This window comes from Vitis riparia, chromosome 6 (assembly GCF_004353265.1).
Source record: "Vitis riparia cultivar Riparia Gloire de Montpellier isolate 1030 chromosome 6, EGFV_Vit.rip_1.0, whole genome shotgun sequence".
In the NCBI taxonomy this organism is placed as follows: domain Eukaryota; kingdom Viridiplantae; phylum Streptophyta; class Magnoliopsida; order Vitales; family Vitaceae; genus Vitis; species Vitis riparia.
Genome location: NC_048436.1, coordinates 8986213 through 8999803, shown reverse-complemented (window position 1 = coordinate 8999803; position 13591 = coordinate 8986213). Strand labels below are relative to the sequence as shown.

General features: G+C 34.6%; 2 protein-coding genes across 7 annotated transcripts; one reads left to right on the top strand and one right to left on the bottom strand.

Moving 5' to 3' along the window:
* The first annotated feature begins 766 nt into the window (after positions 1–766).
* Positions 767–6191, top strand: LOC117916755 (double-stranded RNA-binding protein 1-like). Of its 6 annotated transcripts, none has more exons than XM_034832918.1 (9): positions 767–1031; positions 1372–1473; positions 1869–1970; positions 2171–2251; positions 2980–3215; positions 3338–3557; positions 4054–4233; positions 5289–5423; positions 5654–6191. In XM_034832918.1, exons 1-9 carry the CDS (start codon positions 815–817, stop codon positions 6022–6024), a joined length of 1644 nt encoding a protein of 547 aa, XP_034688809.1. In that variant the 5' UTR covers positions 767–814; the 3' UTR covers positions 6025–6191. The 6 variants fall into 6 exon arrangements, with proteins under 6 accessions (XP_034688809.1, XP_034688810.1, XP_034688808.1 ...); XM_034832919.1 differs by having other exon boundaries at positions 2977–3215; positions 5292–5423; XM_034832917.1 differs by having other exon boundaries at positions 2977–3215.
* Positions 6192–7172: 981 nt separating this feature from the next.
* On the bottom strand, positions 7173–9651 carry LOC117915893 (inactive protein RESTRICTED TEV MOVEMENT 2). Its single transcript, XM_034831635.1, has 2 exons — positions 9414–9651; positions 7173–8181 (listed from the first exon to the last, which is right to left on the bottom strand). The coding sequence occupies exons 1-2, from the start codon at positions 9520–9522 to the stop codon at positions 7355–7357; spliced, it is 936 nt and encodes a 311-aa protein (XP_034687526.1). The 5' UTR covers positions 9523–9651; the 3' UTR covers positions 7173–7354.
* Positions 9652–13591: the final 3940 nt, after the last annotated feature.

Genomic DNA, 13591 nt, shown 5'->3' with positions numbered 1-13591 from the left:
TATGTATTATATATAATATCATAATGTATACATTATCAAAAATAGTAGTTTTATTTTTATGATAATAGATATCATAATTACATGTGAATCATATAAAATTTTAATTGTATTTCTTTACTGTATTTTAAATTAAACAAAATTCAAAATCATTTTTTTTATGAATTTCATTTTGTGAAATAGGTTTCTCTTTTTCTTAATCAAACATTTTTTTTAAAGAAAAAAAATAGAAAATAAAAAATTATTTAAAAAAAATGTATAAAAAATTTAAAAATTGAAAATATTTTCGAACCAAACATAACATCAAGCTCTCAAATCCCAACCTTTTTAACTACTTTCCCATTTTTTTTCCTTTCCTTTCCCTCCCCTACCTTTACCCACTTCAATGGTAAACCAAATAAAAAGGTTAGAAATTTGAATGGTCAAAAGTTTGTCACGCCAATGGGTAGGGGAGGCATGTGGAAATGGCCCTCAAAATGTGATTGGTGCCTTCTTATTCTCTCGGCGCTGATTCTTATCTAAAGAATTTTTCAGGCCAGCGAAAAGAGCATTCTGGTAAACATACAGACATAAAGCCGAAAATTAGGAAGCTAATGCTTTGTATAATGTGAGCAAGAGGCACTGTACATGTGGATGCGATGCTTTTGTACAAATGAAGTGAAAAAATGCCTGTGTACCCCTCCGTACGACTAGCAATATTCTTCTATATTCTGTTTGTGTCTCTTCGTTTACATACACGAGAATTATATTAACATACATCTTCGTTTCTCGTTCTCTTTGTAACTTGAAGAGGAAGAGGAAGCGGAAGAGGAAGAGAATGTACAAGGCCAAGTTGCAAGAGCTAAGTCAGCAGAAGAGGTGGGGCTTACCAAGATACACGGCCATGAAAGATGGACCAGACCACCTACCCCACTTCAAAGCTTCTGTTTACGTCAATGGCCTCTCTTTTCATTCACCCACCATCTCCACCTCCTCAAAACAAGCTCACAACCAAGCTGCTAAGCTTGCTTTCCTTCATTTCGCCTCTTCATCAGGTTACCCACCCATCGTTTCCCCCTTCTTTTCTATTGATTACTACCCTCAATTTTTCCCCATGCACTTCACAAAATGGAGTCATGAAAGGCTTATAATGATCTCTGGTTTCAAATCTCTCTCTCTCTCTCTCTCTCTCTCTCTCTCTATATATATATATATATATTAGTACAGTTTGGCATGCACACAATTTAGTTCCATTACTTGTTTTCTGCTATTTTTTGTATCGAAATTTTTATTAGAACAGTATTGAAAAGAATTAATGTTATGTGTGAAGGATGACCATCTAACCTTACTCTTTATACTCTAGAAACTAATTGCTGCTTCCTCATTATTGTCCAGGTTCTTCAACCACAGCAGCTGAAACCATGGCTGAAGGCCAAAATACTGAGGAAGCAATTCAGAGTTTTGAGAGTCACTCAAGTACCTTAGCTGTTACAAATTGTAAGGAATTTTATTATAAATTTCACAGAATTTTGGTGATTGAAAATTCTATTTCAATGTGATTACTATGAAATAACTTACTCTTGGAAATTGGATCTGAGAAATGTTGTGTCCAATTTACAAGACGCTGGACATGTTCAATTTCCAGAGAATGTTCTACATTTTGGGAAATAGTTTTGCAGCAAATAGGAAGGCCATGCCTGTCTCATTGGTAGGATGCTAATATATTTATTTTGGAAATCATGTGGAATGAAGCTACAAAGACTCAAGGAAAAATGTTTAGAACTACTTCCCAGAAAGATGTCACTAGGGGACAGTAGATAATGACATTAACTACGATATATTTGGGAATACTATAGTTTGCTATTGCATGATTTTCTCATTGTTGTGTCCAGGTTCTCTGAAGCCAATGGCTCACCAAGATGCTAGGGATTCAAATATTGGAGAAAACTATCAAAGTACTGAAATTCATTCTCATGCCTTGGCTGTCAAAGATGGTGAGTGCTTATAAGACTCGTGCTTTCTTTAGTATTCTGCTACTTTAAATTCTTTGTAGAAATCTGCCATAATGAAGAATGAATAAAAAATAGCAATAAATCTTAGACATACGGGATCAAATACCAAGTTTACTGGTCATATATTAGAAAAAGCTGCTCTAGTTTTATGTTTGTGTCTCATTTTTGTCCCGGTTGTTCAGCACCAAGAGATGAGAAGCCAAAGACTGGAGAAACAAATCATAGTATTGAGACTCATTCACATGGTTCGAGCGTCAGCAATGGTGAATATTTACAAGGCTAATGATTTCTTTAGTTTCCACTGTTTTAATTTCTTTTTCTAGTATGGTTGTATTTTCTTGTTTTATGATTTTAATCTGGAGTCACAGCATATGTGTTTTTTTCTAAAAGGAAAGAAAAATATCTAGAAAATTTCCTTACACAACCTAGCTTCTGTCTTCTTAATTTAGAGCATATTGATAAAAATGAAGGAAAATTTCTATCACTACTGCAAAAATAACAGCAGACCATAACTACCATCAAAGCATAGCAGGTCTCATCCAATTTGTGATTTTATTTTGAAAAAAGACCAAGCCTATCCATGAATGATCTGACAATTCTTAGTGGAAAATATTGTGTCATTGCTTGATGCCATTTATTAGATTGAGAAAGCGTGAACTTTGAATTGAGTGTAACGGTTTCACAAATATTACAGTTGATCACTGATGAAGTGCAGTTTGTATTCAAACCATTCACCTGCAATTTTCAGACAGAACATTATGTGCCCTTTCATGTTCTGTTCATAAACTCTGATCATAGACCAATAAATGGTCATTAATCCCATGTCAGAAGCCATTTGAAGTTGGTAGTGTGCCATCTTATATAGGGACATTTTTCTTGGAAGATATGTTTTATTCTAGCTCCTCTTTCTGTTCCTTATCCATTTCTACTCTTTGCTCTTTCTCTATATTTCCATGATAATGTTGTTCTTGTGATTGACTGGTGCTAGTAGATTTGCAATACCAATACAAGAGCCAGCTGCAGAATTATGCTAGAAGTAAAAATCTTGATGCTCCTTTGTACTCAAGTAAATGTGATGGTCCACATCATGCTCTTCACTTCAAGGCTACAGTTACTATTGATGGACATACCTTTGGGAGCCCAGAGTTCTTCAACACTTTAAAGAAAGCAGAGCATGCTGCTGCAAAGGTTGCTTTAATGTCATTGTTGCAGGATGATTTTCAAGAGGCAAGTTTTCTAATTATATACCTTCATTTGACAGTTTTTTTTTCTTCTTCTCTAATTTGGAAAACATGTTTAAGACTATATGAAAATGACCCATAGTACATTGAATTATATATTTTGTTCAGGATGACTCTGGCTTTTACAAGAATGTTTTACTCGAGTTAGCCCAGAAAGAACTTTTCTGCATACCAAAGTATGAAACAGTCAAATGTGGTCCATCTCACATGCCCACATTCTTTTCCACAGTGAAAGTGGATGAAGAGATTTTCCATGGGAAAGCAGGGAGATCTAAGAAACAGGCAGAGATGAAAGCTGCAAAGGCTGCATACACTGCTTTTAAGGATCGTAAGTCGTTTGCTCTCTTCCCACTGGTATCCATGACATTTGTTTTGGAAAACTAGTTTTTCTTTTTTTTGGTCTATGAATTACTATAAAACTGCTCAAACCAAGACTAATCTTCCGTCAAAGTTAAAGCACTTTGCTTTTGTATCTTTTAGTTCACCAAAATCTTATTCCAAGTGTTTTTTTCCTGATTTATATACCTGACTTAATGATCTTCATGTTTGCTAAATTATTATTTGAAATTGTCTGACCATGATGATCTTTCAAAGACTTTGAGTTTGAAAGTATAGATCCTGCTGAACTAGATAATTATAAATAAAAAAAAGAGCGATATATCAAATGAAGTTTTTATATTTCTGAACATAGATTTTAAAGTGATACTGCATGTTATACTACTAGTATTCTCATCTACTTGCTGTCAATTCTTTTTCTTGATTACTTAAATGTATAGTAGACATGGTAGAAAGTAGCAATACTAATGACAATCATTCCTGTCCAGGTGCATCAAGACGGAGAGCTGAGTTTGCTTCCCCTGATTCCCCAGCAGACAAGGTTCTCAAATCCTCTGCTGCCTCAGTCCAAGTCACCACTGTTGACTCACAGCAGAACCTCAAGCCCCAACTTCCGTTGCTTTCATCTTCAACCATCGACTACGAGGAACATGCTGAAGAAACGATAGGTATCATCCCTTGTTTATTTCATATGGACAGCTGATTACTTGCTGATCTTTCTCTTTGGAGAGTGGTCCACTGGAATATTAGAATTCTCCAGCATCTTCCTCACAAGAGTTCTTTTTACTTCATTTAATACAAACATGCCATGAGATAGGCTGTCTTTCTTGAATTTAAGTTTGATTTTGATTTTGATCTTAACCCACCTGCCAAAGCCATTTCTATTGGTTATATGTATGTATATGTTCTTGTGTGCATGCCTTTTTATGTTCATGCACATGGTTCTTGGTAGCAAATTCCCCACATAGTATATTTGGCTTTAATGCTTTACCGTTATTTTTCAATTCTTCTTCCTTTTAAAGATGGGTGTGGCCATTTCAATTCATTCACCAAGCCAACCTATTTAGTTAATTCTCATTGTTCATTCCCCTGCCTCAGGGGAAAGCCACCAGACTCTAGAAGATTGATTATCACAAGGAAATTAAAATGTGTACAAGTCTTCTAGCTTCAAACATCCAACATAGCGCTTGATGAAAGGGTTGAGTCAGTAAAGATTTTGGAAGCTAGATTTAATTGTCCATAAGGCATTATATAACCTGCTCAAACCAAGACCAGTCTTTTATCATATTCAAGCACTTCTTGAAAATCTTTGAATCCAACAAAAAAACTCCAATTCCTAGTTGTTTTTGCTATATAATGTGACTGATGAATAACTGATCCTCTATGTTCATTACATTCTTTTTTGAAAATTTTTTACCACGATGACCTTCCAAAGACCTGATTTTGGAGATACAGGTTCTACTGAACTTGGTTCATTTAAAGAAAGATCAAACAATTGGTTTGATGAAACAAAGGTCCTTCTCTACCACTGCATATATACCTCAAAGCTTTTAAAATGATAGCATGTTACAATACTAATATTTATATCAGCTTGCTATCAATTCCTAGGCTTCATTACTTCAATGTATGGTAAAAATGGTAGAAAGTGAGAACAGAATTTACTATGCTTCCTGTTCAGTTGCATTGAGACAAAGTGCTGAGTTTACTTTCCCTGATTCCCCAGCAGGTGAGGCTTTCAACTCCTCTGCTAGCACCAATCAAGTCATCTCTATTGACTCAGAAAAGTATGTTATACCCGGATGCTCATTGCTTTCATCCTTACCTGTTAGCTATGAGGAACATGCTAAAGAAAATAAAGGTATTATCTTTCTCAATTTATTTTGTACTAATGTTGTTTCCAAACATTGCAAATATGTGTATCAGTAAAGAGGAGTGTTTGTGTATGCTTAATATGCATTTGAGTGTTCACTAATGCTTTTATGATAAAAATAAGTTTCCTTGTTCCAATAGAGTTTGGGGTTTTCCAACTCTTAACCAGATTTGAACACTTTTACATGATTGTATTTGTCCTGCTTCTGTTTCTCACAGATGAAGTTCAGGAAGTGGAGTCAGCTGAAATATCATCAGCCACAGCCAATGCCACCGCTCAGGAGACTCATTCATCTCTTCTAGTATTAGATATTGACAAAATGAATACCAAAGGAAACTCAACAGCTTGTTCTGAATCAGTACCTGTGGCACCCAAAGAAGATTCAGTTTCTATGATGGCACCTCTTGACCTTTCAGCTTCCAGCACAGAGATGACTACCAGCAAAATGAGTTACTTGCTCTGTGGCAGGGTCAGAGTGTATCCATGCTTCCCAGATGTTAGCTTCCCCAAGGGGATTACAGTGCTGCCCATTAGCGGGGACAAGTGGGTGGCCATGAGCTTGGAGTTTCCAAATGAGAAAGGTAATTAAATTATTCTAGCTTCTTCCATTATAAGGCAGATGGTTCATCCATGCAGAAAGTTAGTACAACACTTTTGCTATATGTAAAAAGTATATTGGAATGTTTACAAAACAGTTAAATATAAACAACATACAGCTACCATTGAGTGATTTGAAATGAAAAGATGTTATCTTTAGGGGTTCCTCATTGTCATAATTCTCATATGAAGCCTTGAGGTTGTCCCAGGTCTAGGTTCAGTGACTCAATGTAGCACTTCTCTCCTACCATAAAATGAAACTTATTATCAATTTTCTTTCTCGGCTAGATCACTTGCAGTATTGAGTGCCATAAAAGGACAGGAATAGAGGCTGCCACTGGAGAAGCAAGCCTAGTTGTTATTGAGCATTCTGTTAAACCAGCTTTTGCCAAATCACGTTAATGTATTAGAATGCTAGTCCTTAATGGTGTTAATGTATTAGAATGATATTTCTTAATGGTATGAGAACAATCAAACCTGGAAGAGTAATTACCTGATCATCATAACAAAAATCTACACATTGGGTCCCAAAGCAAGAAAGTATGTGAAAAAATGGAATAGGTGTCCTGCCCAAATGAAAATTAAGAATAAAAGAATAAATTCTGAACTGAGACCTGGTGAGGATATGTCTAGCTCAAGCTAAGTTCATTAATAGACTAATAGACTGAAAATATGTGATGGGTATCATTCAGCTGTGCTAGACAGAACTTCTTCAGAGTCTTTACCTAAAAGAAAAGGATATGAAAGTAAAAGCAAACCCAAAAAGGAAGGTCAACAGCAGAATAATTTTTTCTGTGGTTGTTGTATGCTCATTTGTTTGTTATTCATGAGTGGGGCTAGGAATTTACAAAGATAAGATTGCAGTCACTATCAAATTATGACTGGGGCCAAAAGTTGAAGTTCTCAAGAGTTTTAACTTGCAACGTTAGCAGTTGCAGAAATGGTAGTATAATTTTTTTTTTATTAGAGTAATAAAGTGTGTTTTCCCTTCTAATATGAAATCTGGATTCCCCTACAATTAATTTTCTTAACAAAATTTCTGTACCTTCCTGATTTTGCTTTCCCATTTTTCCTCTTGGATGAATGAGTGGAAGAGATATGTCAAAATAATTAATAGAAGAATGTAGGGATAGAATAGGATTCTACATAAATGATGGAGCTAGCCAATTGATGTATAAAACATCGCTCTGTTCTTAATTGAAACTAACATATACACATATTGGATTAGTTTCCCAGAAATATTCTTCAACACTGGAAAGCAGGAAGCAGGCCTTTATTAAATTCATGCATAACAAAGTCATGTGATCCCATGGTCACAAGCTTTAGATTTTAGGTTTTTCAGAGGATTTAATCATGTTGCCAAAATAAAGGCCAAGTAGCAGAGCCACTAGAACAGTAACTGCAAAGTTGAACAATTTTCCTCCTTGCCTCAGATCCCTGGCCAGACTTCCAACTACCTTTGTATAATTTTCAACGGCAAAGTTACCACTTCCACATGCAGTTGAATGAGCTTCTTGATCCAACTTTGTGGCCTTCTCAGAATCACTAATATTTCCTTGTCGTTCACTTGCTCCTCTTATGTCCTTTCCCTCTTTGCCCAGCTCATCATCCCCCTTCTCCAACGTCTTCTTGGGAGCATTGTTGGTTTCAGTGAAGACACCATTCTTCCCATCTTCAGGGCTTGTGTTGTCTGAAGTTTTAGCCTTGGGTTTTGTTTTCTGATCCCTTGGAGTATATGGTTCATCAGCAGGCTTTTGTTTTGGAACCTCTTTTGGCTCCCCTTGAGAATGTGGTTCATTCTTAGGCATTTGGGGTTGTGATGCCTTATCAGAAAGTGGCTCATTTACAGGTTTTTGAGGTTCTTTGGCAGGCTCCCTTTGAGACTCTGGCTGGTTGGCAGGCTTTTGAGGTTTAGGAGGCTGTGTCACAGTATCTTGTTGTTCAGCTGGAGTGCTGATAACCTTTGGAAATTGAACATAAAGTATACCGTTCTCAAACTTGGCAATGATTGCATTAGTGTCGCAGTTCCTTGGAATTTGAACTTCCTTGTAGAATCGATTCCATCTTTCACCCCCAATTGGACGTTCTCCACTGAGCTTCAGCATCCCAGATGAAGTCACCTGGACTCTCAAATGCTGCTTAGAAAAACCTGTAGACCCAATTATTGGATGACGGCCCATTTGTAAGTTCATTTTAAATTTAGAATCAGATGTGTATATGGACCTCAACAAGCCATTGATTGATAATGGTTGATCTAATGTATGGATTTATAGTCGGAGCAACTTAAAAACATCCCCCTCATACTCTTTCATATATCACATTTTTTTTCCTAAAAGAAAATAAAATTACACATGAAATCTCTAAAATACCCCTTTTTTCCAACCCATCCAAAACCCTATTCCCTTTTCTCCCTTTTCTTCTCTTCTCTTCCCCTTTATCTTTCCCCTCTTTTTTTTTTTTTTTTTTTTAAATATTGAAACCTAAAAAAAATTAAAAAAAATTGCAACCAATTAGTTGTCGGTCATAATTAAGGATGACAATGGGACAAATTCAAGACGGTCACCCTCATTTCAACCTCCATCCCATTTAATTATATAAAAAATTTATGAAGGTTGTAGCCAAGTTACCGGTCATGACTAGGGATGATAATGGGACATATTTAGGACAGGTCATCCTCATTTCAACGAGATGGATTTAAAAGAAAGTTGTTCCATTACCATCCCTAAGCCAATACCAATGATAGCACTTCATCGATAGTGACCCACAATAAACTGACTTGCATATCGAAAGTTTTTTTTTTTTTTTTATTGCTGCTTCTTTTCGATGTTAAGAAAAAAAAAATGAGAACAAGAAGGGAAAGAAAAGAAATGAAAGAAAAGAAAAGAAGATAAAACGGAGAAGAAAAGAGTTAAAAGTTTTGGGCAGATAAGGATAGAGAAGGTGAAGAAGAGAGTATCCATATTTTGTAAATTCTTATCAAATAAATAAATAAAATAAAGGGGAAGTGGATGCATCTAACACTTCTCCCCTTAATAATAGCAGAGGTTGTATCAAGAACGCAGGAAACAAATATCTCTTATGTTTCTAGCTTCAAGGGCTCTGATTACTGCTGAGACGCAGACACATAACCCATCAAAAGGATTTGTTATAAAAATCAACTGGACTCTTCTGCAAGTTTGTGAAAGCGCTCAGAACTGAAGTTTGATCTTTCTGTTCATGCATGGAAACGAAGATTCATGCAGCTGTATACAAACTCCATTTTTAACTAATCTTCGGATCTCTAGCTTTATTACTAAAGGTGATGTTATTGATCATTTCAGTTAAGTTTCCATAGAACATGAACAGTGAAAATGAAAATGAAAATGAAAATGAAGAGCAGACCTGGTAAATAGAGGAGGAGAGTGCCCCATTTGTCATCCCATGCCCACTCCATTGATGGCTCAAATTCTACGTACACTCTATCCGCAGGAGTCGCAGTCTTGGCCTCCATCTTATGCTTTTGTTTCTATACACGCCTTATTCTATATTTTGGTTTCTGGGTCCATAGGATGAGAAAGAAACTGGGTTTATATAGCCATATGGAGGTGGATTGATGATGGAGATTGGATTAATGTGGCTGAGGGTTGTGGGTTTTCTTTGGGAACAGTTATTCCTTGTCCAAGAATCAATGGACCTTTGGGTTGCCCAAGGAATTGATCAAGTATGCTTTAGGCACGTACGGTTGGTGGCTTCATGAATGGGCAAAGTCAAGGTTCCTTGTCTCATTTATACTGTTTTTTCTTTCATTTTGTTGCCTTTTTTATGCACGGATGTTGTGTTTCCAAAGCTTCAGTAGATTCTCATTTGTTGATCATAGGCTATGTGGCCATATTTGAATGCAGCTTTCTTTGTATATATTCCTGAAACTTCCCTTTAAATAAAATTTGAGTTCAAAAAAAAAAAAAGGAAAATAATTAGGGGTTGTGGATAGTTTTATAATAAGGTTTTGCTAAGTAAATTGGATTCACATAAAATGATTAAATTCCCTTGTCCAATTTTATTATTGCTTAGCCAAGTATGAATAATATGGGCAATTAATTGTAAATTCTTTTGACATTATCAATAGTTTTATTTTTAGGGATAACCAATTAAGAGGGAAAAAAGAAACATGAAATTGCAAATCTAACTTTCTACTCTCTTTTTTATCCAAAATAATACCCATTTTGGACAAGAATATCATCATTTTTTTCTTGTAAAAATATTTTTTCTTTAAAAATGCACATGTAAATAATAAAAAATGTTGAAGGGTATTTATGTCAAAAATAGGTTATTCTTCAAGTTAAACAACGGGACAAATTAATTTTACAAATTTAGGATCTTTTAATCATTTTTAATCAATTAAATATTATTTTTTTAATATTGTGAATATAATCTTATTTTTTGCAAGGAAAGTTTAAATTTGTTTCCTAATTCAAGGGTTTCCTTAAAGGGGTACGTCTCAAATTTACGGCTCTGTTTAGTTCTTTTAAACTACTAAGGAAAGAAAACAAAATAATACGAAAAACAATTTTCTCATGTTTGGTTTCACTATGAAAATTATGAAAGAAAATTAAATATAATTAAAATTAGTTAGAAATATATGCAATTTGAAATTATTTAATCTTAATAAAATTGAGAAAAATAAGTTAAACGAATTTAAAGAAACATATAAAAATAATTTATTATTTTTAATCTATTTTTTATTTTTATTATTTTTTTTTTTCCTTCCACTTTTCCTCCCAATTTCCTTACCCTCACATTTTCCGTCAAATTTTTTAGAACCAAACAAAGCCTACATGCTTCCTTAATAAAAGAAAAGTGCTAGTTACACCCTTTTATCATCTTTTTACCACATTATTAAGCCATAGATAATTTATCTCATTTTAGAAAACTTTTGTATTTAATATATGTTAATCCATTTTTATTTCCTACCATCACAGTCAACCAACAGGGCAATGAATTGGGTGACTTGGGTTTGCTTTGAGTCCAACCTCAGTTTAAAAACAGTTAATAGGAATTGAACCCAATTGACCTCAACCATGAGGTGCTTAATTCAAATTTAACCTGATTTTATTTTTTATATTCGGGTTTTTGGGTTATACTCGGATTGGTTGGATTAGACTTAAGCTAATTGCGTTGTATAGATTGGCTTAAGTTGAATTAGTCTTAAGGATTTTTTATTTTATTTTTTATACATTGCTATCAAAATTTATTTATAAATTTTTCTATAAAAATAAAATATTATTTGATATACTTGAATTTTATATTTTTCTTTTAAAATTAATTGAAAAAATATAAAATAAATAATATTATGTATTATAAACTAAATTATAAATATTATAAAAAATATTAAATTAGATTCGGGTTGAACTCATAAAGTCCCTAAATCTTTTACTCGAGTCTAACCCAAATTATGTTTGGGTTGATAAAACCCAATCAAAACTCAATTCAAATATTAAAATGATTATCTAAATTCATTAAAACATCATGTTAGATTGGCCAGCCCTTCTAAGTTCTATTCCTAACCATGCAGTGGTAAATAATCATAAGAGTGATACACATGAAACCCAATCCATTTTCAAAATAGTCCTCAAATTAGTATCCCGGTATTTTGGAGATATATCAATACATTCAGAGTGAGAACATTAATATTGGTATATTTTTATTAATAAAACTAAGAAAAATCAAGCTACTTGTGAAGACAAAATGTAATAGAACCACAAAATAATGTGTTGGAGGAAAAAGCTAGTTATTTGCGTGAAAACAATCTCTCATGTATAATTGAACCTCCATTAATGTGTTGAGATTTTGTGAGGACAAAATAATAAAGGAAGTTAACCAATTTATCTTTCAATCATTTATTTATTTATTTATTTATTGTGTAAATATCCTATTGATTGTAAATTGGTTATATTCTAGGTCAATCTTGATTCTAGGTTATACATACACACACACAAATTAAGGAGTGTTATGCCATAATTTACCAAACTCATACATGTATAATATGGTATCAGGGCTATCCTAGTCTAAAAACCCTAGTTGTCACTTGTTCCTCTTTCCTATCCTTTTTTCTTTGTCAAGCTACCTAGTGTTGCTCCTCACCTTCATTGCCTCATGTCTACTTAAGATACCACCACTTCTACAACTTCTACTCTTAGCGTTTATAAACACCCATGAGTCACACCAAACACTCATCTCAATAAATGTTTATACCTAAGCCCTACTAAAACACACTACTACCTCCTACGTATCATGGAAGCTTCAATTACAAAGCCTTTTTGCTATGACTTCCTTGGCTATATTGATGGAACTAATCCTGCCCACTCATCACTCTCAATGTCAATGACACCATAACACCAAACTCGACTTATTCCTCATGGCTTCATCAAGACCAGTTGATCCTAAATGCTCTTATTGGCTCCCTTTCACTCGCCATAATTCCATTCATTACTTGTGCCATAACCTCTCATGAAGCCTAGGCCATCCTCACAAATACCTATGCTAAACCATAATGTAAATGAATTAAACAAATCAGGGGCCACCTTAAGAATCCCACTAAGCGTTCTCAAAGAATCACAAACTTCCTGCAAAGAATCAAAGATTGTATTGATGAACTTACTCTCATCAATGTCTTAATGGATGAATATGATCTCATTGAGAAGATTCTTGATGATCTCAATGACAAATACAAAGACTAGGTCTACATTGTTTGAGCACATGACACCCTAACCATGTTTTATGAGCTCAATGAAAAGCTCTTGCATTTTGATGCATCTCTCCACAACAAGCAACCCACATTAGATCACTTCCCTACTACTACTAATCTAACCCATCAAAACACAAATTGGTGTCTATCTTATTCCTCTGACCATAACAAGGGTTGGTATCTATTCTCTTTCTCTAACAATCGCTCTATTGTGTCCCTTAACATTGGGCTAAATACTATACCACCACAAGGTGATCACCCACCTCCACGCTTTTCCCAAAGTTTTGGTTAAATCTATGGCATCCAAGGTCACATTGCCAAACGGTGTCTATCCTTCTACTTCATACCAGTTCAATCTTCAATGAATTCTTATCCTTTGACACCGCATTCTCAAGTACCATGGCAAATCCCCGCTCATTTTGTTGTCAACACCATTTCCAATACTCCATTGTGGCTTCTTGATAATGGTGTTTCTCATCATGTCACTGCAAACTTGAGTAACCTATCCATTCACTTCCTATACACCAAAACCAATGACATCATAATTGTTTATGGTTCTTATCACCCATATTGGTTCGACCTCTCTTGCCATTCCCACTACTACCTTTATTTTAATAACCTCCTTTGTGTACTTAGCATGAAAAATAACTTAATTTCAATCTCTCAATTTTACATATGCAATCATGTATCAACTAAAGTTTTTATTGACACTACTTCCATTGTGCTTAGATTTAAAGAGCTCTAAGATAGAATAGCATGCACCCTAAGTGATCTAAGGCTAGGAATAGAGTAATCCAAGTATTCATAACATTTCTCTGGCCACCTCTCAACTAAA

Coding starts and splice junctions, on each gene's coding strand:
- LOC117915893 (XM_034831635.1), bottom strand. CDS start 9,522: ATGGAGGCCAAGACTGCGACTCCTGCGGATAGAGTGTACGTAGAATTT. Junction 8,182..9,413: donor TCTCCTCCTCTATTTACCAG/GTCTGCTCTTCA, acceptor TTGGGTCTACAG/GTTTTTCTAAGCAGCATTTG.
- LOC117916755 (XM_034832917.1), top strand. CDS start 815: ATGTACAAGGCCAAGTTGCAAGAGCTAAGTCAGCAGAAGAGGTGGGGC. Junction 1,971..2,170: donor TGCCTTGGCTGTCAAAGATG/GTGAGTGCTTAT, acceptor CCGGTTGTTCAG/CACCAAGAGATGAGAAGCCA. Junction 2,252..2,976: donor TGGTTCGAGCGTCAGCAATG/GTGAATATTTAC, acceptor GACTGGTGCTAG/TAGATTTGCAATACCAATAC.